This window comes from Passer domesticus, chromosome 1 (genome assembly GCF_036417665.1).
Source record: "Passer domesticus isolate bPasDom1 chromosome 1, bPasDom1.hap1, whole genome shotgun sequence".
Lineage (NCBI taxonomy): Eukaryota > Metazoa > Chordata > Aves > Passeriformes > Passeridae > Passer > Passer domesticus.
In genome coordinates this window covers 21540786-21562369 of record NC_087474.1, presented here as the reverse complement: position 1 = coordinate 21562369, position 21584 = coordinate 21540786, and the positions used below count along the sequence as shown (strand labels likewise).

Sequence of the window (21584 nt, the reverse complement as noted above, 5' to 3'; positions counted from 1 at the left end):
CTGAGGACTGAGTTGGTACTCCACAGAAAAAAACCAAAAATGTGAATCCATTGACAGACCACTCAGAACTGAACTGGTGCTCTCCATGGTGAGAACTGGCATTTCAGCTCTTAATTTTCTTGTTCTAATATTCACCTTTGCTATTGATTCAAAAGTTATTATCCCAGGCTTGTTTTTTGGTAGCCAGTACAGCTACAATAGTATGAGCTCAAAAATCTTAGTCCAGCCAAAAAATATATCAAAATAAAAGAGCAGAATTTTCTTTCCTGCATTATTTGTGGCTGATTCTCTTTATATGCTACTTTATATGACTCCTGTTATCAGAAAAGTATTTACATGAAAATGGGCACTTGAGTCACGTACCTTAAAATGATAATGTACCACACAAAATCAGGGCAGTCACAGTCTTATAATTCTTAATTTATTTGAGTTAAAGTCTTAATAAGAAGGCTATAAATTGGAATATATGTCATTGCTTTCCTGTGGGATTTTTTAAAACATTATTGCAGCATGAAGTCTTGAACTGAAGACTGCAACGCTTAGGAGACGATCATTAGATCTGTGTTGATTCTTTTAACAAGTAGGGAGTTTTTTCTTGCACAGGTTTGTGAGTAACAATACATTATTTGTTACTTGTTTCTTGAGCACCTGTTTGGCCTTGCGAGTGCTCTCTAGCTGCATTTTCATGGGAAAGCGTCACAGATTCTGTCCTGCAGCCTGCACTATGTAGGGTGTGCCAGCTCTGACCCTGCTCCTTCATTCCTAACCCACAACCCCATGGAACTCATTCAGTGTCATTTCTCACCTACATTGTTAATTTCTTGTCCAGTTGTTTCTCTTGCTATGTGCAGACCTATCTGACTTTAACCTTTGGCACAGGGGTAAATGAGGGAACTCTTGAGACGTGGTCATTTACCAGGCTGTTGAACAGACACTACTAACTGGGTATCTAGTACATCTAAAAATTAAAATCGAGGCAGTTTGATGGATTTAACTTGTTCTTATGTTTTCCTTCTACCTTTTTGAGGTTTTGCAGTTTGAAAATGCTTGCTTGAAGTTGGAACTAAAATAAATACAGCCTTCCTTCCATTGCTGTGTAACTGATCTGTTCAAACAGGAAAAGCATAGAGAGCCCTATTTTGCATGGAGATTTGCATGAGACCAAGGGTATATAAATACCTTTTATATACTTAAGCTCTCAGCAAAATTGGATAATGTCTCTGTCGTAAGAGGATGAAATTGGATAGTTACAGTTCTCTCAAATTATGTACCAAGATCTATGGTCAGTGTAGTTATCAGGTACCCTGTTAAATGACTACCTTAAACAATCTGTTAAAATAGATTATTTTCTTTTAGCAGGTGTTTTTCTTTTTTTAGCAAAGTCCAGGGCAGCATTATTATTTCTTCCTTTAAGGGATAGAACATAACAAAGGACTTTCCAAATGGCAAATGGGACAGATATTCTGGTTCTTCCTCTTGGCAATGGGAAAGCAAAGCCCTGGGGATTTCCTTGTGGCAAGAGAGTGAAAACAAACACATAAAATTTTGCTTCCTATCAGGGTAACAAAACCAAATAGAATAATGTTTGGCATACTATGCTCAATACAGCTAATTTTATAACCTAGCAGAAAAATACAGCGTTTCCCAGCCAGGAACATTTAGAACAACTAATTTTTTCTTATGGCAGCCTGCAATTACTCTAAAAATAAAACTTATACTTCTTACCCATTCTTTGTGAGGACAACATGAATCTGAGAGATATGTTATTGTTTACTTGAAAAAAAGGGGTGTTTTTGTTGAAATAAATAGATTATTAAAAAAAACACCACCTTACTAAATGAAGGTGTTTGTAATGAATGTTCTTCATTAAATGAAGAATAAAAATGAATGGTAAACACCTCAACTAAAGTCTGTTTCTTCTTTCACTTGTTGGATTTCATTAATTTGTGATGTCCCTTTTTCAGTAACTGTCCAGTTATCACTGCTTCTTCAGACCTTGTAGGATCTGAATTTCAGTAATCAGAAACAAGGAAAGAAGCGCTAACTGAAAAAACTAAAACCATTTAGATATTCTTTTGAGAAAGGGAGAAAAGAAGAATGTAATAAAGAAAAAGGAAAGGAAAAAAGAAAAGAAAGAGAGAAAGGGTGAAGGAAAGAGAAGAAATGCTTTTATAGAGCACATTTAATAAACTGTAGTTGAGAAATACTGGCAAGTCATGTGAAACAATGCATCTCTTTCTTCCCAAGAGAAATTACAAAATAAGGGTGATTCACCTAAAGTAGACGTCTACTCTTCCCCTCCTTTTCCCCCCACACAAGAAAAAAAAAATAGAGGTTTACGCTTCTATTTCTAAAGCAATCCGAGAAGAAAAACAGTGAGGATTGTTTCTGATTTTATGATCTATCTGATTAAATTTATACACCAGAAAGAAGCTAAAGGAAGGAAGGAAGGAAGGAAACCTTTCCTAGATTTCTCTGACTATGGTTTTCCATAGCTATTGTGATGCCCAGTTGAAGGGTTTCAGAACCTTTATTCTTGGTTTCATGTGAAGAACAAAGTCATGTGTGACCTTTCCACTTCTTGAAACATCATTTGCTTTGTGGTGTAAGTAAGAGGTCAGAATTTTTTTTCTTGATTTGTGGCTGCTCATCTTTAAAGGTATCTACAAAATGAGACAGTAGGTTCTAATAGTGTGATCTTATGGCTGCAATAATTGTTGGACCCAAAGTCAGGGGAAAAGTAGATTATTTTTCTAATGCAAACAATTGCATCCAGACCAAAGCTTTCAGTTGGTTGACTTCTTAAAGAAGAACAGACATACCCTCCTTCCTAGTGAAGTATGGATATTGCAAAACTGAAAAACTTATTCAATAGACACTAATACTTGCCTGAATACTAAAGCAGCTGAGGAAAACATAGGCTGGATTGTGGCTTGGCCACCATTGGACAGCCTAAGACTAGTGTGTTTTACTTTTTTAGCTCTTTGATTTCAAATTTCCTTCACAAAGCCACTGGTTTTTCTTGAGAGCAGAAGTGAAAATCAAGATCATAGAATGTTTTAGGTTGTAAGGGACCACAGTGGGTCATCTGGTCCAACCACCCTACCCATGCAGGGTTATCCTAGAGCACATGGCACAGGATTGTGTTTGGATGGTTTCTGAATATCTCCAATGAGGGAGACTCCACAACCTCTCTGGACAATCTGTTCCGGTGCTTGGTCACCTGCACACTAAAAAAGTTCTTCCTCATATTTAGGTGGAACTTCCTGTGCATCAGTTTCTGCATGTTGCCTCTTGTCCTATTGATTGGAAGCACTGAGAAAAGCCTGGTCCATCCTCTTGACTTCCTCCCTTCAGATACTGACAGACATGGATGAAGTCCCCTTTCAGGTGTCTCTTCTCAAGGCTGAACAGACTCAGTTTCCCCAGCCTTTCCTTGTAAGAGAGATGCTCCTGTCCCCCAATCATCTTAGTTCTTCTCTGCTGGACCCACCCCAGGACCTTCAGGTCTCCCATGTACTGATGATCTCAAAACTGGACACAGCACTCCAGATGTGGCCTCACCAGGGCTGAGTAGAGGGGCAGGATCACCTCCCTTGCCCTGCTGGCAATTCCCTTCCTAATGCACCTCAGGACACCATTGGCAAGGTGTCCATGAGCCACAAGGGCACTGCTGGCTCATGGACAGCTTGTTGTCCACCAGGACCCCCAGGTCCTTCTCCTCAGAGATACTTTCCAACATGTCAGCCCCCAGTCTGTACTGGTGAGGTACTACACTGCATATTATGTATCATTATGGTGGTGAAAAACATAAAAATATTGAATGGACTAATTAATACAAAAATTAATATTAATGTAGTATCATTATTACATTACATGGTCATATATTAGGTCTTCAGTTAATTGATTCTGAACATGAATGGGATCATGCTGGCTGTGTAAAATATTCCCTGACAAACAAAAATGAAACCATAATTCAGTACAACTTAGCATGTAAAAGGAAAATCTGTATGTTTATAGAGCAATGAAATACTAATTGAGTTCCCAGTCCTGTGAAGAATTATGTAGTTAATTCCACAGTTATGAACTGAGATCAACAAGTTGCTACAGGTCCTAAGAGTTAAGCAGTTTTCCACTATCAAGGCAATAGCTTTTTCTTTAGAATTTGAATTGTCATTCCTAACATATTTGTTTTCCAGCCATGAAACTTACAGGAATGTATTAGTCTGAGAGATTTACTCTTGATGTAAGGTAACATAACAAACCATACTTGGTCAGACCGATAGCCTATCTAGCCCACTAATACATGCTCAAGAGCAGCAAAACAAAATGCTGTTTAAGGAGAGTATGCAATCTTGGCCACTGTATTTTGTACTCTCCTCCCAAATCCATATTTACCCTAGTGATGTCATAGGGTACATACCACAAAGCCCTTTTGGTGTTGCTTTAGGGGCTGTTGTTTCTGGGTTGGTCTAACCTCCTTTTGAACCTGCTGATTCTGTTTGCCCCCACAGCCCTCTGTGGCAGCAAGGTCCAGAATTTGTTCCCTGCAAAAAGATGCACTTTCTTAATCACTTGTAAACTGATTTCCTACTATTTCTATAGAATCCCTTCTATTCCTGGTAAGGTATATTTGTTTAAAAATAGTTCTGTGCTTACCTTGCCCACTGTCTTCAATATTTCATAAATCTTTATTTAATCCCCTTCCACCTTCTCCCCTCTCATTTGAAGAGCTCCCACCTTTTTAGTCTCTTCCTTTCATGCAGCTGCTCCACACTCTGCTCATGCGAGAAACACTTCTCGGTATTGCTGGGTTAAATTATCAAAGCCTAACTGTGGCAAAAACAAAGACCCAAAGAGGCTCAGAGGAGCAGTAACAGGCAAAGAAAGCCCAGCAAGCTGATCAATGAAAATGAAGCCAAATTGCCTACTGACAAGACTATCCAAGGAGAATGACCAGATCATTGTCACTGGAGTGAAACCTGCCAGGGTCATCAAACAAAGGAACTGTTTTCCATGAATGTAATGTGAACTGAAGAGATGTTTTTTTAAAGCTATGTGGGACCTGATATGCAAGGAAAAAAAATTATCTGAAAATTATTATTGGCTGTTTTAGGGAGATTTTAAGAATGTGCAAGGCTTACTGTGGGATGTTTAGGGAGGGATCAAAGGTGGGAAAAAGGTGGATCAAGGAGGATAAGGTTGGAATAGAATAGAATAGAATAGAATAGAATAGAATAGAATAGAATAGAATAGAATAGAATGGGGTATTAAATTATACCCCACTTCCATCTCCCAAACTAGGTTCACAGTTTCCCCCTGCTTCATTCACTCATCCTGACCCCATTCTAGTGTATCTCATTCCTACTTACCCTAGGTATTTCATTTTCTCTTCCTCGCCATTGGCATTCCCCACCACCAATTTTCCCTTATGTTTTTAGCACCTTGGTGTCAGAAAGGTGTAAGATCTCAATTATATGGAAGAGTTTCCAGGGATGTTGTGCTGGTTTTGACACCAGTAGGGAGCTATGCTCCAAATACACCACTCCCTTTCTCCTGCCTCTTCTGGTAAGGGAGGGACAATATAGTACAGACTGTAGATTGAAATAGCAATTTACTAAAAGAGCAAAACAATTAAATAAAAAACACACAATAAAACCAGCAGTTGTTATTAACAGCAAAAGTATGCAAAAGAGAAGATGTTTTACCCACAAAAGGGTATTCACCACCAGGAACAAACCCCAAGATGGCAGAGGCTTCCCATAGCTCTGACTCCATGATGCCTGGCCCCCTGCCTCATTTGCACCTCACAGCTGTCCTGGTCTTGGTCTGGAGAAAACAGGAAGGGAAGTCTGGTGGGTGGCAGAGGGACCAGGTCAGCAGGGTTAATGGTGACAGCCCTCCACTGTGGAAAGCCGGGTGTACTCCCTGTTCTGGCTCCCCAGCTTTTCCTGCTGAAACCACCTCCCAGCAATGGATGATGTTTGTGGTACAGAATAAACAGCTGGGCAAGGCCACCAAGCCCCTTCTCTGAAATCACGGCAGAGGTGCTTAGGAATAACTGAGTAAGGATGTTAAACAGGGCTGAAAACAACTTTGTGAACAGATTGCATGGCTCAGCTGCTGTGTTGGGATATGGAGTGTTTCAGGCCAGGCTGATAATAAAAAACGGTAACAAATTTTATTGCTGTTCCCTTGATAAGGCTGCCTTGATGGAAAGTACCTGGCAGTATAGAGTCCATCCCAAACACTGGAGGAGGTGAACAAGTTATTGGTAACTGCATCCAAGACAGTGAAGACATGAAGTATTTCTGTGACTGTAGGGGACAAATCTTGCTCTGAATAACTAAAAGTCCCATTTATTTCACTGGCAATTTTGTCTCTTCAAGAACCAAATGGAGATGATTTAATATTTGAAATAGAATAGTGATATCAGCACAAGGCTAAAACTAAAGTTTGTAGGAATTTTCTGAATATAGAGTAATGCACCATCTAAATCTGGTTTCAATTGGTTCCTTATTTTGCATAAGAAATGTTTAAGAGTGCTTTAGTTTCATTGTCTTTTACATAAGAGTTTTCCTTGTTTAGCACATGATGTATGCTTTACCAAGAAATAAAACAGCAATGTCTGCTATTATTTGAAAATAACTCAGTTTATATAAAGATCATTATGAAAAGTGGAGCAATATCTATGACTCTTTCCCCAAACTTCAGAAGCGGTATGTCACTGAACCACTGAAAAACTCACTTGTGTTCATCTGTATCAGTAGATTTTGAACAGATTTCCCCAGAAATGCCTCAAATGGTATTTCAGGGTTGGAGAAAAGTTTGCAGCTTAATAGGCTGTGCAGGTCAAACTCTACACAAACCCAGGCTCTCTGTATTTATTCATGCCATTCGCCAGCTCCATGAGGATAACCAGCCCTCCCATTCCCTCTGTTTCAAGGATTCACTTCAGAGTTTTCAGACTGTCCCACCAGTCATTCAGTTGTCCTCCATTTTACCCATCTCTCTTACTAAGGGTTTTGTGGATGCCAGTCTGGTCAGGGAGAGAGAAATGGTGGTCGTTTCCACAGGGTTTCTATTCCCTCCTAACTTGATGAAGTTCATGGATCTCATTCAGTATCCTCCACCTACTTATTTTTACCCTTTAACATCCACTGGGCTCCTTTACTTTTTCATAAGAAAATCTGAGTGTTTTCAATGTCTCCTTTCCTCTTTTTCACAGATTGCCAATTGTCCTGTTCCTTCTGATTCCATGTTGATGCCTCTTTGCACAGCTTCATACAGTCCCAGAATACACTTTGGTCTGTCATTATCAGGGAATAAATAAAGATGTGAAAAAATGATGTGAACAAATAAAGATGTACAAAGTCTATGGAAATTAGAAGGGGGAAATTATGATTTTAATGATGGGTGACATCTAACAATTGTTAGATTTCTAAACTAAAGTTGCAGAGATACTTGAGGAGGTTTGAAAGTAGCTTGTTTTTTTTTTCCAGTTCCAGCTTCTTGTTTATTTTCTTTTTAAGGATTTCCTGTTAGGATATTTTTGAATGAATGAGATGCACTGTCCAGAAGTTATTCTGGTACATGCACAGGTACAAGCAAGAGAGAAGTGCCATTCAGTTTTATATATGAGTCACAGGAAAAAATAAAGCAGAAAAATAATCAGAGGTGGGTTATGTGGCCATTCCTTTAAGTCTAGCAGTAAGATACTTCTCAGCATCCCAAGTAATGGAGATATTCACGTGGAAAAATATTTTTCAGTAGAGTACATTCAACAATAAATTGTAAGCCTGTATATAATGACTGCACATAACTGCAAACTACAAATGTGACCATCCAGTTAAAAAATTCCCACATTTGCCTTGCTTCTTTTTTAGTAGTGAGCCCCCAAAAAGGAAATTTAAGGACCAAATACTTCTATCAGTAGCAATGGTAGTATTTTACAAGTTCCACAATAACTACACATCTTTAACCAAGTCAAAGACATTGATCTCAGCAATGTACTTTCATGCTATGAAGATGAAATATACATAAAAAAGAAACAAAAAATACAAAGCAACTCAAATGTCTTTTGTATCACCTTTATTGGAAGTAGTTGTGGTCTTTTTTTATGTTTAAAGAGTTTAGTTAATGGATTGGTTTTATGTATTTTCAGCTGAAAATCTCTGAAAACTTATTATGCCTACTTAATAAATTGGCCTCACTTCATCCATTCAAACAGAAAAGTTCAAAGAATGATGCAAAAATTGAACTCTGAGGCAACTGAATTTAATGAGACTTGTTTTAATAAAAGAAATAATAAGAAGTAATTTTGCCATCAGCAACAGAATATGCTCATGGGATCAAGAAATCCTGCCATTACTGAAAAAACATCAGTGGCAATGATCAGCCATTGCCAGACACTTTCAGCAACAACAGATTACATTCTTCAGGGGTGATTTCAGTGTTTTCAAAAATTGGTCTTTTTGTTTTGTTTTGTTTTTTGAATTATTCCTTTAATGTCATTTAAAGAAAATCAGTTAAAAAAAAATTAGTTTGAATTTCAAAAATGGTTAGCATATAATTTTGTGTTGTTAAGAGACTGTACTAGAAACTCTGGATGTAGGAGAAAAGGGGAGATGTGAGATCATCATGTCTACAAATGAAACCACATAGCCCACAGTCACGTAGACGTAAGTCAGTTTTATATGGGTTTTGGTGACAATTTCTAGAGCACATTTTTGCCCACTGATTCATGGAAAGCTAAGAACATGACGAAAAAGTGAAGCAAGGGAATATTCTTGCTACTGAATTATGATGAAATAATGTAAGTTTTAAATTTTAGGAGCACTTGGAACTTTTCATTTAGGGCTGGTTTAAGTTAAGCTGCCTGTTCCATTCCTCTTTGAGTTTTTCCTACTGACATGTAGGATGCTGGCTGTCAGGTGAAGCAGACCCATGGGTGGATCTGGCTGAATCATTCTTCTCTCTGCATTACTTTTCAACTAGATCCTCTGATGAACACATCTTTAACAACTTGCAGCACTGAGAGAACAGAGAAGAGTGGCCAAAGGGAGGGACTGCTTACAGTAAATGCTGCTGTCAACAGGAATTTGCATTACACAATAGCCAACACAGCCCTGGCTCTAGCTTCCTGAACAATGATTGTTGCTATCAGTTATTGGGAAGTGTATTCTGGATATGACCTCTCCAAATGAATTTGGCATAAAATTCCTTAGGCCCCTTTAACAATTTGTATCTCCACAGTTTCAATTCTGTGTCTCTCAAATACATTGGAGACATGTAACAATAGAAAAAAGTACTTTGCAGGCCTTATAGACATATTTTAAAGCCACTGTCACTAGAACAATGGATTCTTACAAAAAAGTATGCCCACACATGCCTTTCCTCAATGCCCTTGCTATTCTTGAACTTTTCTTGGTCTTTGATCAGTATTTCCAGGGATCTTGGGTCTCCCTCCAAAGCTTCCTCTTCCTTCTCAAAAATCTTTTAATGCTAGAATATACAGTTAAAGGTACTGCCAGGAAAAATGCAATTTCATTACACTATGAAAATGTCTATTTTGCTTTTCACATCTTTGTTTTCTTTCCTTTGGAGGCTCCAGGCTCTTCACTAGCATGGAGAAAATGGTTCCCCTTGACTCTTTGTATCAGCAGCTCTTCTAGAGTGTACTGTGCCTTTTTACCCTTTTACCCTGGATGTGTATGACACAATGGCAGATACAGCATACATTGAAGCATTTAATGATGCACATTTTTATAAAACTAATTAGTGTTATACAAATGCACACATGTAGTGTTATACAAATGCCTAAAATGCACACATTCAATTAATGTATTATAATAGTATATAGGCCTATTAATACACTGAATTTGAAACAGGTACATAAACATAAATTAAAAGGTACATATGAACGCAGATTCATCAGTATTGCACTAAATCATGTCTGCCATAAACTGAGAAGTTAAATACTGTCAATAGCATTTTCTTCTTAGCCCTATACAGATCTCCCTCACTGTTGTATCTGAATGCCTAAAAAGCAAATCTTAGAATAATTTACATTGAGTCCAACCATAAATCTAACACTGCCAAGAACATGTCCCTAAGCACCATATCTATGTGTCTTTTAAATACCTTCAGGGATAGGGAGTCAACCACTTCTCTGAGCAGCCTGCAGACTGGGAACTGAGTTACTAAGAGACTCACTATGAAGTCTCAAGTTCTGGCTATCAGCATTCAGTGGTAGTTTCTAGAGAAATGGCTAGATGTGACACAGAAAACCTGACTCCTACTTGAAACAATCAGTAGGGAAAAACATGCTTGAATGTTTGGATGTCATATGTGATTTTTGGAATAGCTTTTGTAGACTGTAAATTTCATGTCGTAGAAGACACTTCTGGGTTTGCCTCTGGGCAATGCTAGAGAGAAAAGTCTGAAGTGTGCTTAATGTCCCCAGCTGAATGATGAGTGTAAAAGGTCGATCTGGGTAGTATGTGATGATCTTGAAATTGGTGTGCCCCTGTAATTTATGTTATCAATTCAAATCGTATTAACTAGTTGAAGTGAATGAAGTTATACTGTCTTGGACTACCTTCAGTAACAAGTGCATAGAGCTTATTACTTATAAAATATTTATTTCATTCATGGAAATATAAATGCAAATGCATTGAGCACCATACTTTTCCTACTCTGTATTGTAGGGTTTTGGCCTCTGCCATGCATTACTGGTTTCATACAGATTTCAATCTATATTCTATATTATATAGGTCACCATGTCCCCAGTTACTTTCACAGTATTACATTATGTGCAAATTTAAAAAAGGCCAGCTTTTAAGTTGCAATAATTGAATGGTAACAACCAGAAAAATACTAAATGTAATATTAAATGTACCTATTTAATTGTCTGTTATTTATGCTCCATGTACAAGTCCAGAAAGAGACAACAGATTCATTAGCACCGTGTATTACATTTTTTTAGGCATATGTTGTTTTCCTGTTTTATTTAATACCAGAGCCAATACCAATTACAGTTCTCACTCGAGGATTGCAGCAATAGGTGGCATCAACAGTCCATGTCCTAGTCAACTCTGCAGGCAGACTGGCAGAAATGTTCCTGATGCTGGGTGAAAATATTTACCACTGAATAACATATTTCAGAAGAAATACTAACAAATGAATTATTCATCTGAAACTTTCACAGACCTATGCAATGTAAGGAAAGTAGGATTTAATCAGCTTATTAAAGTTATTAGGAAAATTTCTGTAAAAGCAAATGCATTCGGAAACCATTTAACATGAAATCTCACCAAACCATTGGCAAGATTCAAATGTCTATTTTTAATGTTTTTCTTCCAGTCACACAATTGTGCTGGCCCTAGAGTAAACAAAAAAACACATTTACCTGATGGAGTTATCCCACTGGAATAATTTGCGCAAATAAAGTTTAGCACGTGTCTAGGGCTGCAGGCTTAGGTCAAAAGCATGGAAAATTTCCAGCATCAGAAACAAAAGAATGTGTTCATGGAATAAAAAATGGGAAATCTTTTATCGTTTCAAGTAAACAGGGACACACCTAGTCCTGGATAAGATGGAAATCTGAGTCTAAAAACTCTTTTTTTAGAGTGTGCCCAAGCCTCAGGAGATATTTACCTTGCAAAGATCCCTGTAATTCTGCTTGCTCAGTTGTGTACGTTCAAGACCTGGCAGGAATACACAGTTTCTGTCTGGCTCATATGCCAAGGTCCCCACTCTACAGAGTGAAACACAGGTGCTAAGAGGTAATGGGATGATAAATACTCTAGTTTTTGTCCCATTATAATTCTGAGATTTAATGAAGGTACACACATGGCTGTGTGAAGCAGAAAGCATTCCTGGGCTCTGTGGTGTAATAATTTTTTTACTTTCTGTGGTCATCTGGAGAAATAATTTATGTTTGTTTTTGCATACAAAAGAACTGGGATTGAGACAATGAAACACTTGGATTTTAAAAGCAGTGAATCAGAAGAAAGAAATCATCAAATACCAAAGCACTGAATAGTTTTAAGTGTAAAATAGGTATTTTCATTTTCTGTCTTTGAGAACAACAAAATTGCATCAAGTATCTCATACGCCTGAAGTAAAAAAAAAGTGAGAAAGAAACATCTATAGCAAATGTGAAAACATAGCTTGTGAGTGAAAATTTCATGGCTTTGAGCATAGTTAGATACATAGACAGGAAACTTCCATATTTGATCTACAGTCTGGAAGTTATGCTGGTTTGATTGGCTTCTGTCTTAGCTTCCCAACCACTTCTGATTTTTCTTATCCTCTTCCTAAAACATGGGAGGAGCAGTACGCATTTACAAAGCAGAACTACAATAGGAAGAAAAACTGCAACCATAAATGAAGGTGGCATATACCAGATGAATTGGTTAGCATCAACCCACTTATTCCAAGCAAACACCAGTGCATGAACAGTGCATAGCAGCAGGGCTAAATATCCCATCTTGCTCTGAAAAGAGAAAGAAAATAGCAAGCTATTTATTTCCCCAACTTGTTAAAACAAGTACTCTGTTAAGCAAATACAGAAATCTGGATGGGACTTGACCAACATGCTCAAGTCAAAGAAAAGCAACCATTGGCTTTAAACTAAAAGGTAACAACTATAAGTCAAGACTCCTTTATACCAGTGTAAAGAAAATGGAAGAGGCACAGTTTTCAAGTATTGCTATGATACTTAGCTAAAATACAGAAGAGATTGCAGGTTATTCCTGAAACATGATCAATCCTGAATATCTCAATTTACATTTGTATACTAAATTACTTTAATTCTGTGATAAATCAATATTAGTTCAAAACCAGATATATTAAGGGATTAATTGAATATTTGCAAAGAAAAAATTTAAGTTAAATTAAAATCATGAACTCGAGTAAGTCTAGTACTATGGCAAAAGCCCTACAAAACTACAGGAAACTCAAGTCTTTCATTTCACTTAAAGCGCTAAATTTGGCTTAGCTTGTTTACAAAATTCAGGAGTAAAGAAAATTTACTAGTAAGTTTAAGTTTTTTGTCACTTAATAATCTTGTACACATCAGTGAAGTCACTGTATTTTCAACTGCTGAATGCTACAGCTTCCAACTGCTGTTCTGCTACAGAACATGATTTTTAAGTAATAAAGTTATTTGTTTATAAAGTAAGTCCAACACAGAAGTATTACTCATCTGGGTTTCTTCACCATCGTCTTTCAATAGTGAAAGCAGTCATGCTTTTGGAGACTTCCTCCTGACTTTTCCCTATTCTCTGTACACTTCTGTTACTTATAGGCAAATTATAGACTTAATAGAGTGTGCAGAATATCAAATCAGTAATTGGTGATTATACACTTCAGATCTGCTTTTTAAATATAAACCAAATTTTCAAATGCCAGGTCCTTAATAGAATGTTCAGATTTTGGTGTTTGAGGGCCTGAGCCAACACTGGCTTAAGTCTAGTGTGACCATACTGATGTCAGCAGAACCACCCTGATTATTACTGCATATGACATAAGAGAATCGACAGCAACCCAGATGCCTGGGTTAAGGAAACAAGCACAGCTGTAGCAAACTCAAGACTGGCTGGATTTGATTATCCAGCATCTGTTCTAAGATGTCTCTTTCAGAATACACTGTGTCATATGGGAACAGCATTGACTGGTTCAATGCCACCTACTCCAAATTCAGCAGGACATGGGATGGTCCAGAGTGATAAGATACCAAGAAAATGACTTCAGCACCAGAGCTAAGAAAAGGTCTCAAAGGGACAACTGCTGCTGGTCACAAAGTCAGGAGAAGAAAAAAGTGGTATGGACTTGTCTTTTGTTTCCATTTTACACACTGAACACAATGGTCTGTTCTCCTGACGAAAGAGTAATGGAAAGAACATTTCTCACAAACTAGTTAACAAAGAGTACGGAACAAACTTTTCCATTGGTTTCACTGACTTTGTGTTTGATATTTCTAACTCCTAATAGCCTTAGCTGATAACACACAGTTCTACAAATGGGACTAACAACATGCAGTAATGATATTCATGCACACCTGAATGTAGTGGAACTCCCTCCAGGTCAAAGAGAGACTGACAGATGGAATTGACGTTATTGCCAACAGGGCCAACAAAGCAAGTCCCAGAATTCCTAGAGACACATAAATCTCCATTCTCCAGACATCATGTTCAATCCAGGCATTTTCTTTTTTTTGTTTTACCTGCCAAAAGAACACCATAAAAATTACATACTGGCACACTTGGCTGTTTGTGTTAAATATGGTTTTACTGTTTTCACCATAATATTAATGAAATAAGCAAAGAAAAACAGTATTTTGGTTTGTTTGAATGTCTTTGAATGTAACTGCTGTTTACTTCTGATGACAAGCCTTCAGTAGTATCTCCAGGGCAAAGGTGAGCTTTTAGAGAGAAGCATTTAGACTTCATCAGTGTCTCAGCCCAGGAGAGCCTGATTCTGAGGCCTCTTAACCTGCCTTCACAGCAAGGATAAATCTTGGTTTGGACAAGGAAAAAACCCACCTATGGATAAATCTCCCATATCAGGGAGATTATAACAACAGGAAATATATTAACAGCTCTACTTCAGGGAGGTAATTCAGCAGGCCTTCTTAATAAAAATATCCTGCCATGGTAGTTGTTTAGCTCTGTTATTTTTAAAAAAAAACACAACTTGGTACATTTGTGATTTTAATAAACTGATGTCAAAGCTTCTCTTACTTACAACTACTTAAAACAGCACTTTGATCCTGCTACTGATCACCATGGCATAATATGCCCCAAATATGATAATTTCTGCCTCTTGAAGACTGGAATCTCAAGGAAATTTCTAGTAATCCATTCAAGTCAGTAAGGCTGATTTCAGAGTTTTCAACAGGTTTTTTGACTGTTTACAAAAACCTTAAGAATCTACTGACATCATCATATTGTGCTTTTAATAATTTTTAATTATATAAATAATATATATAAATAATAAATACTTTAGGGGTAATAAAAACATATATTTGCAGTGTATACCTTATATTGGAATATTCAGAATACTGCATTACTTATGGCACCCAAGGAAATGGGTGAGCATTAGGAACTCTCTGGTTACAGAGGATATTGGAGAGCTTTGCAAGCCAATTATTGACCATGAGTCAGAAGCATCACTGAAATCCTGTCTTTAAACAAGGTAGTGTGTATCAGTCCAAATGTGAGCCAAATATGAGCCAGTTTGTGGAAATACAGATTACTGTGATTTAGCTCAGCCCTCCTTTACTGCTGCAAAGGTGTCTAAAAATGTTGTGTTCAGTGCTCAGTTTTTTCTGGTCCAGAGAAGAAATCTATACTAAACTAATAGTGTGCCAAAGACTTAAATGTTCCTGTAAGATACAATTTTGTGCATTTTACAGATGGAAAAAAATCTCAAATTAAGAAAAATACTTATATATACAATATATATTGGCACAGCTGTGGTGACTCTTGACTCTATTACATGCTTTGGTAACTAGGTCCTGCTCTACCCCTGATCAGTGCTCTCTGTGAATGTACTTGAAAATCAAACAAAGGCAATGAAAATGTCTTTCCCCCATCCAGATTTGCAAGGATTCTCTGAATACAGAAGGGTAGGTGTTTGTGTGCCCACCGTACCTGCTGGAATGCCCAGTTCAGCAGCTTGTATCTGTATGATCTTCTCATTGGATAGCACAGGCTATAGCAGGCGTGCAGTGTAGCGAAGAAGAAACTGAGAAGTCCAAATTGCTTCCTTGATACCATCCATCTATCCAGCCACTGGGGAAACCTTTTATACTTGGTGCCAAAGTGCAGCTGGAAACTAGCAGCTAATATTCCAGGTAAATACACTAGTGCTAAAAGGGTAATTGAAGTCACTGGTAAAACTTTGTTTATGACAAGGATTGGAATTTTATAGAAAACGTTTTCCTTTTTGCTTATAAAAGGATATATGACATCTCTCATGGAAGTGTAAATAAATGTTAATAATGAGATCACAGATGCTATCTTCACTGGCAAGTGCCACTTAGGGAACAGATCCTGCTTGCAGTGCTGTTCTGAAGAGTATTCAAACTCACCAAAATGGTGTGCTTGATGTAAATCAAAAAGTGCAGCTGCTTCTGATGGATTGGCAACCTGCATATCCACATTCTGGAAGGGACAGAACGGAAATACAAAGTGAGTTCAAGAGAAGATTAGAAACTTCTGTAATGACAGTATTTGCCATCATGACTTTTACAACTTACTGCAGTGGAACCCTATACAAAACATATACACTGTTAGAGACAAGGTAAGTTGGAAACATAATATTTCAAACAGCATAGTCAGCACTTAAGTAAAGCACTTGTAATGTAGATTTCCCATTTTTCATTATCTGCAGTGATTTTAAAATAGATTCTCATTCCAGGAAGATAACTATACTGCAAGGAAGGAAGGATTACATTATGTGAAGCATCATTTCAGCTTCTTATTATATAAGTTATAGATTTCAAATGTCAAATTTCAGCCATGGACTTAATGATGTAGCCCAAACACCATGCACAAGAAAGGATTAAAGGATTTTTTTTCTGGACCTTTTTTTGTGTTATGTGGAAAACTTCCTTAGTACAATGTTGCTATCACAAAGACTCCCCCAAAGATAAATTTTATATTCCTGCATAAAAACCCCGAATTATTTCTATGGAGTTTTGCTCATCTGGTAAGATAGAATTAGCAGCTACCCTCATGTAGTTTTTAGTTGCCTCAAGCTTTGTTTATTTTTTATCATGGACTGTGATTAAATTGAATGAGATGTTCTCTATCTTTTTATCTCTTCATGTCAATACTGTGACAACATTTCAGAAATATTTGTGATATGCCAGTGTGATTGCAACTCTGGACAAAACTGAATCAAGGATTGCAATATTCTATGTGACATATAAGCTGCTTTTTTACAGAAACATTACCAAGTAGTTAAGATTTCCTGTATTTCTTCTTGGCATGATGTTCTGACCTGCATTCTGATCAATGGCATGATTACCACCTTCCCTCTTCTCCATTGTGGAAACTCCCTGCAAAACAAATACAGGATGTAAAACAGGTTTTGAAATGCCATACTGGAACTTTGAGGCCTATTTTCCCTCAAATTGTTTTCTTCCTTGTCCTCCCCACATTTGCTGGAAAAGGCACAGTCAACTAGGGAAAGGAAAATCTGTTCTCTGAAAATGGAAAAAGCTCAGCTTATTTTCTGGGTAAAGCAGAGAATAAGAGAGCATAAATCAACAGAACAAAATTTCTAACAAAAAATAATATTTAAGCCTAATATCCCTGTCACCAACAGAATTAATGCATTAATTCAAGTTTTTAAATGACAACAAATTAGTTTGAAACAGTTTGCATAAACTAACCATGTAAAATGTTGTGAAGATGGATTTTAAAGTTCATGAGACTGTCTGATGCATAAAGCCCATGGAGATATGGTTCCTAGTATATTTTAGGCTTTAGGATTGGTCTACCTGACAGTCACTCTGGGGTTTTAGATGTGTATTCTCCCTTCAAGATTGTCAAGAAACTGTAGCTTTGCTCACGCTGTTCCCAGGTATTTTGGCAATACTCATCACCTCAAGTAGCAGCAGAAGTGGTTCTAAGCTATTATAAATGACAAAAAATCAGATGGCAGAAAAAGAAGAAAAAAGGAAGAGAACTGATAAACTGAAAGAGATGTTTCTGAAAATCCCACGATAGCAGGAAAGACAGTATTTTGAAGAGCGTAAAATAACTACAGGGCCTGCCAGGACCTTGCAACAAGGACTTGCCAGATGTGTGTCACACTGTTGCACTGCAGGAGGAGAGGCCCTGGCACTCTGCTACTGGAAGCTCGGAGTGCCATACCACAGGGCGACCTTCTGTGACATCCTTTAAGAATATTACTAGGTGGCTCTTCCATGTATTTCCTACTGAACAGCTGAATTACTAGATATTAAACTGTTTTTCTAACTACTTATTCTTTTATATCCATAAATCTTTTGGGAGGTTATATGGAGAAATCAGACTTTGACAATTTTCCTTCTTTTACTGTGTCTGATTCCTTCAGTGGATGAGTCTTACAGTATTTTACTGTCTGCTATGAGGGTTTGCTCTCTGCCTGGCCACCAGGCACCTGAAGCTGAAGTATTCTTTTTGGAAGTGTTCTTTTTCTTAGTATGTCTCTTTGGATTTTTCATCCTGGTGGTCAGCTCTCCCTTTGAGCATAACCTTTCAGACAAGTGTTGCAGAGGAGGGTCAATCAGAGTTCTGTCTGGAGGTCAGACTGTTAAACCATTCCTACACCAGCTAACGGTGTAGGAAAAAAGTTATCCTCTGTAACATATCCTGCACACAAGAAAGCATGGACTCATGAAGGCACACTTCTGTTTTTCCCCCCTATTCCTAAGGCTAGTCCTGGTGATTTTATCAAAAGTCTTGGGGTATTGTGCATCTTCACAAAGCTTCAGATTTAGAATTTCTACTTCTACATGTTTCAATATATATAATTTCTAGCTGTTATGATTCAAAGAATAGTTTACAAATAGAACTTAGTAGGGTGAACTTACCTGTAAAAAACCTAATAACAAATACAATGAACTCCACGCCTATTTTTAAGGAACTCATAATATGAAAGGCAGTCACCGTTTTTGAGGCCTACCTTCTGGCTATCACACTGTCTTAGAGGTCCAAAAGCATAATTTAGTTTGGGAAGCTCTGTATGGAAAAGCCTGATTCACGTAGTTCTCATGCTCCTATCACTCTTCATTCAGAAAATTTAGAAACAAAGAATCCATGGTTAGTTTCCAGTTAAATGTTTATATTCACAAGGCTGTAATAAATGATGCCGTGATGTGAACAAAAGCAACCCATGAGCTAGAATGCTAGCTCCTAATCCTAAAAGGTGATTTATTTGCTCTTTTGGGATACAATGTTTAATACAATGTTAAATACAGTATTAAAGGTTTATGCAGCAGAAAACAAGACCAAAAGGAAAAAGAAAGTGTGTGCAAATGGATGCATGTGTTCATCCAGGTAAGTATGGGTTTCAGCCATATGACTGCATGCAAGGGAACTCAAGTGTCATAGCATCATATTCCACTTGGCTTCTGATACCAGTTAGCACAAAATTATTTCCCAGTAATAGCTTTTGAAAACTCTAAAAGAAGAGCACCTACAATTCACTATTCAGTGCCTTTTACAAATTGCCAGAAAGAAGTCATCTAGACTACATGTCTTTTTGAAATACATGACATTTGAGGAAAAATTAGGAGTCCTGCACGAGACAGAGTTAGATGACTAACTCAGAACTGCTATGAAAGGAAACAGTTATATTAATGTCCATCCTCAGTGCACATCCCTTCTACTCTGGGACACAGCTGTCAACGAGGGTGCGGGGCGTCCTGCTGCAGAAAGCCAAGTTTCCAGCGCTCTGAGCACGGTACTGAATTTATAAATACCGAGACAGCATGCTCACTGTAACCATCAGGGATCCACACTGTACAGACATTATCCCAGGAAAACATCATTGCAAGTCACTGGGAGGTTTTCCTGAGTAAAGGGTTTCAGGGCTGGTGGCACGAAAAAAGAAAAAAAATAGGTAAAATAAACAAGCTTTGATAACAACAAGTTGGTGATGGAAGAGGTGCGGGATAGTGCCTGCACCTCTCCCTCGGCACTATCGGAAAATTACAGCACGAAACTGCTGGGCACAAGCGTCTCGCTTTCCAAGCGCCAGCCGCACCGTGCAGGACGCTGCAGGCACTCGGCACGCGAGCTCACAACTTTCCCCGCTCTTCGAAAATTCTGCTGAGCTCGGTGGAAAACTGAATGAAAGCCCAGAGGGTGGGAGCCGGAGAGCGTCGCTCGGCGTTCCTCCTCGGCCAGAACGAGCCCGGGGCACGCCGCCGCAGGGAGCCCGAGCCCGCCGCGGGTGCCCGGCCCGGCCCGGCCCGGCCCGGCCGCGTGGCGGGCGGGGCCCGGGTCGGAACGCGCCGCAGCCCGGCCGGCCGGGCGCACACGGACACCTCCCCGGCGGCTCAGGGCACGGCCGGCCCCTGTCCGCCCCCGGGCTCACTCACCTCGGCCCGGCAGCCCGGCCTCTCCTTCCCGCCGCAGGTCCCGCCGCGGGGGGCGGCAGCAGCGGCGGCCCCGGCTCGGCTCCGTCCGCGGGGGGCAGCGCCCGGCGGCGCCGCTCGGAGGGGAAGGCGGCCTCGGGACAGCAGCGGAGCGCCTGCCGGACTCTGAGGAGATGAGAGGAGAGGAGAGGCGGGGGAGACCGGCCGCAGCCTCCACCTCCCCTCGCGGCCCCGCCTTCCGCGCCCATCCTGCTCCCCTCCGCCGGGCGGGTGCGAGCCGCGGCGCCGTGCCCCGTGCCGGGCGGAGGGCGGCGGGACGGCGCGGCCTCCCGGGGGGGACTCCCCTCCGACAGCGGCCGGCCCAAAGAGCGCCCGGCCGCGGGTCTGCCGGGCCCTCGGCCGGACAAAGGGCGCATTCACCTGCTCCCTGCCCGCCCCGCCGCAGGGAGCAGGAGGAGGTGAAGGTGCCGAGATGCGGTCTCCCCCCGGCGCCCCTGGCCTCCCCCAGCCGGACCTCTGCCGGCAGCCCCGCCGCTTGTCAGAGCTGCGCTGGGGCTCACAGCACGCCCCGAGGCCCTTGGGATCGCGGGAACCCTTCTGCTCTCCTTGCGTTCCGTTCTCCCTTCCCTGCCGGTTCCTCCAAACGGGTCACTCTCCTAAACCTGACAAAATGCCCTGTTAATCCCTGCTTCGCATACGAGCAGTCCTCACTTTATTTATTTTTTTTCCCCTAAAGTACCATGATCCTGTAAGTTTTTTCTTTTGTTTGTTGGTTTTTAACCTGTGCTGGCGATTTTGAAAAGGCAGCCGTCTCCTGAAATGTGAACTATCATTATCGTGTGAAATCTCTGTTTTAGTGCATATTTTGACATGTAGTGTCTTCCTGACATTGAAGAACTCGTGGCCAGTTTGTGTCAGAAATGTTTTCATGCAGAGCTCATTGTATCCTCCTCAGGATGTCTTCACATAAATGGTGCCAAGTTCCATGTCATTGTGTCTTGGAAGGGGAGTAGATTTTTTTTTCTCCTTTTCAGTAGATGTTAAATGGACGTAGACTGCAGCTGAATGCTACATCTGGAAGAAAAGAGGAGATTGCCTTAGAAGGAATAGAAGACAGAATAATTGTATCTCCTGTGTTAAAAGCTTAACTTAAAAAAAAAAAATAAATTAGTTACCTTCATTATCATATTTTTCTCTGCTTTGCATAAAGGCTATTTCCCACATGTTTTCCATTAGTTACTTTTTTTGCAAGGGATGCTAGCTTGGGTATGCTCTCACATTGTGCAAGTGCCGTTTGATTTCCTTCCCTGCTCATTTTTTTACACGGTCGGTTTGGGATTTTTCCCGTTCCCATCAGCAGGGTGACGCCTGGCGGTGGGAGCGCAGGGGACGAGGCTGCCTGTGCCAAGGTGTGCCGGGCGGCTCCAATCCCGGCTAAGGAGACTTTGCAGTCCAGAGGGCTAAAAGCATATTCCTAGAAAAC

The 21584-nt window shown here is 39.7% G+C and overlaps 1 protein-coding gene across 2 annotated transcripts; it reads right to left on the bottom strand.

The window, feature by feature from the left end:
- Nucleotides 1-9736: 9736 nt before the first annotated feature.
- Nucleotides 9737-20324, bottom strand: STEAP1 (STEAP family member 1). Of its 2 annotated transcripts, none has more exons than XM_064409458.1 (5): nucleotides 20105-20324; nucleotides 16967-17071; nucleotides 15660-16172; nucleotides 14066-14230; nucleotides 9737-12499 (listed from the first exon to the last, which is right to left on the bottom strand). In XM_064409458.1, exons 2-5 carry the CDS (start codon nucleotides 17057-17059, stop codon nucleotides 12242-12244), a joined length of 1029 nt encoding a protein of 342 aa, XP_064265528.1. In that variant the 5' UTR covers nucleotides 17060-17071; nucleotides 20105-20324; the 3' UTR covers nucleotides 9737-12241. The 2 variants fall into 2 exon arrangements, with proteins under 2 accessions (XP_064265528.1, XP_064265533.1); XM_064409463.1 differs by lacking the exon at nucleotides 20105-20324 and adding an exon at nucleotides 18685-19584.
- Nucleotides 20325-21584: the final 1260 nt, after the last annotated feature.

Excerpts from the sequence above, each read along its gene's own strand:
- STEAP1 (XM_064409458.1), bottom strand. The coding sequence starts at position 17,059 with ATGGAGAAGAGGGAAGGTGGTAATCATGCCATTGATCAGAATGCAGGT. Across the intron at positions 16,173-16,966 it reads CAGGAAATCTTAACTACTTG|AATGTGGATATGCAGGTTGC; the intron begins GTAATGTTTCTG and ends TGTCCCTTCCAG. Across the intron at positions 14,231-15,659 it reads TGAACTGGGCATTCCAGCAG|GTAAAACAAAAAAAAGAAAA; the intron begins GTACGGTGGGCA and ends TTCTTTTGGCAG.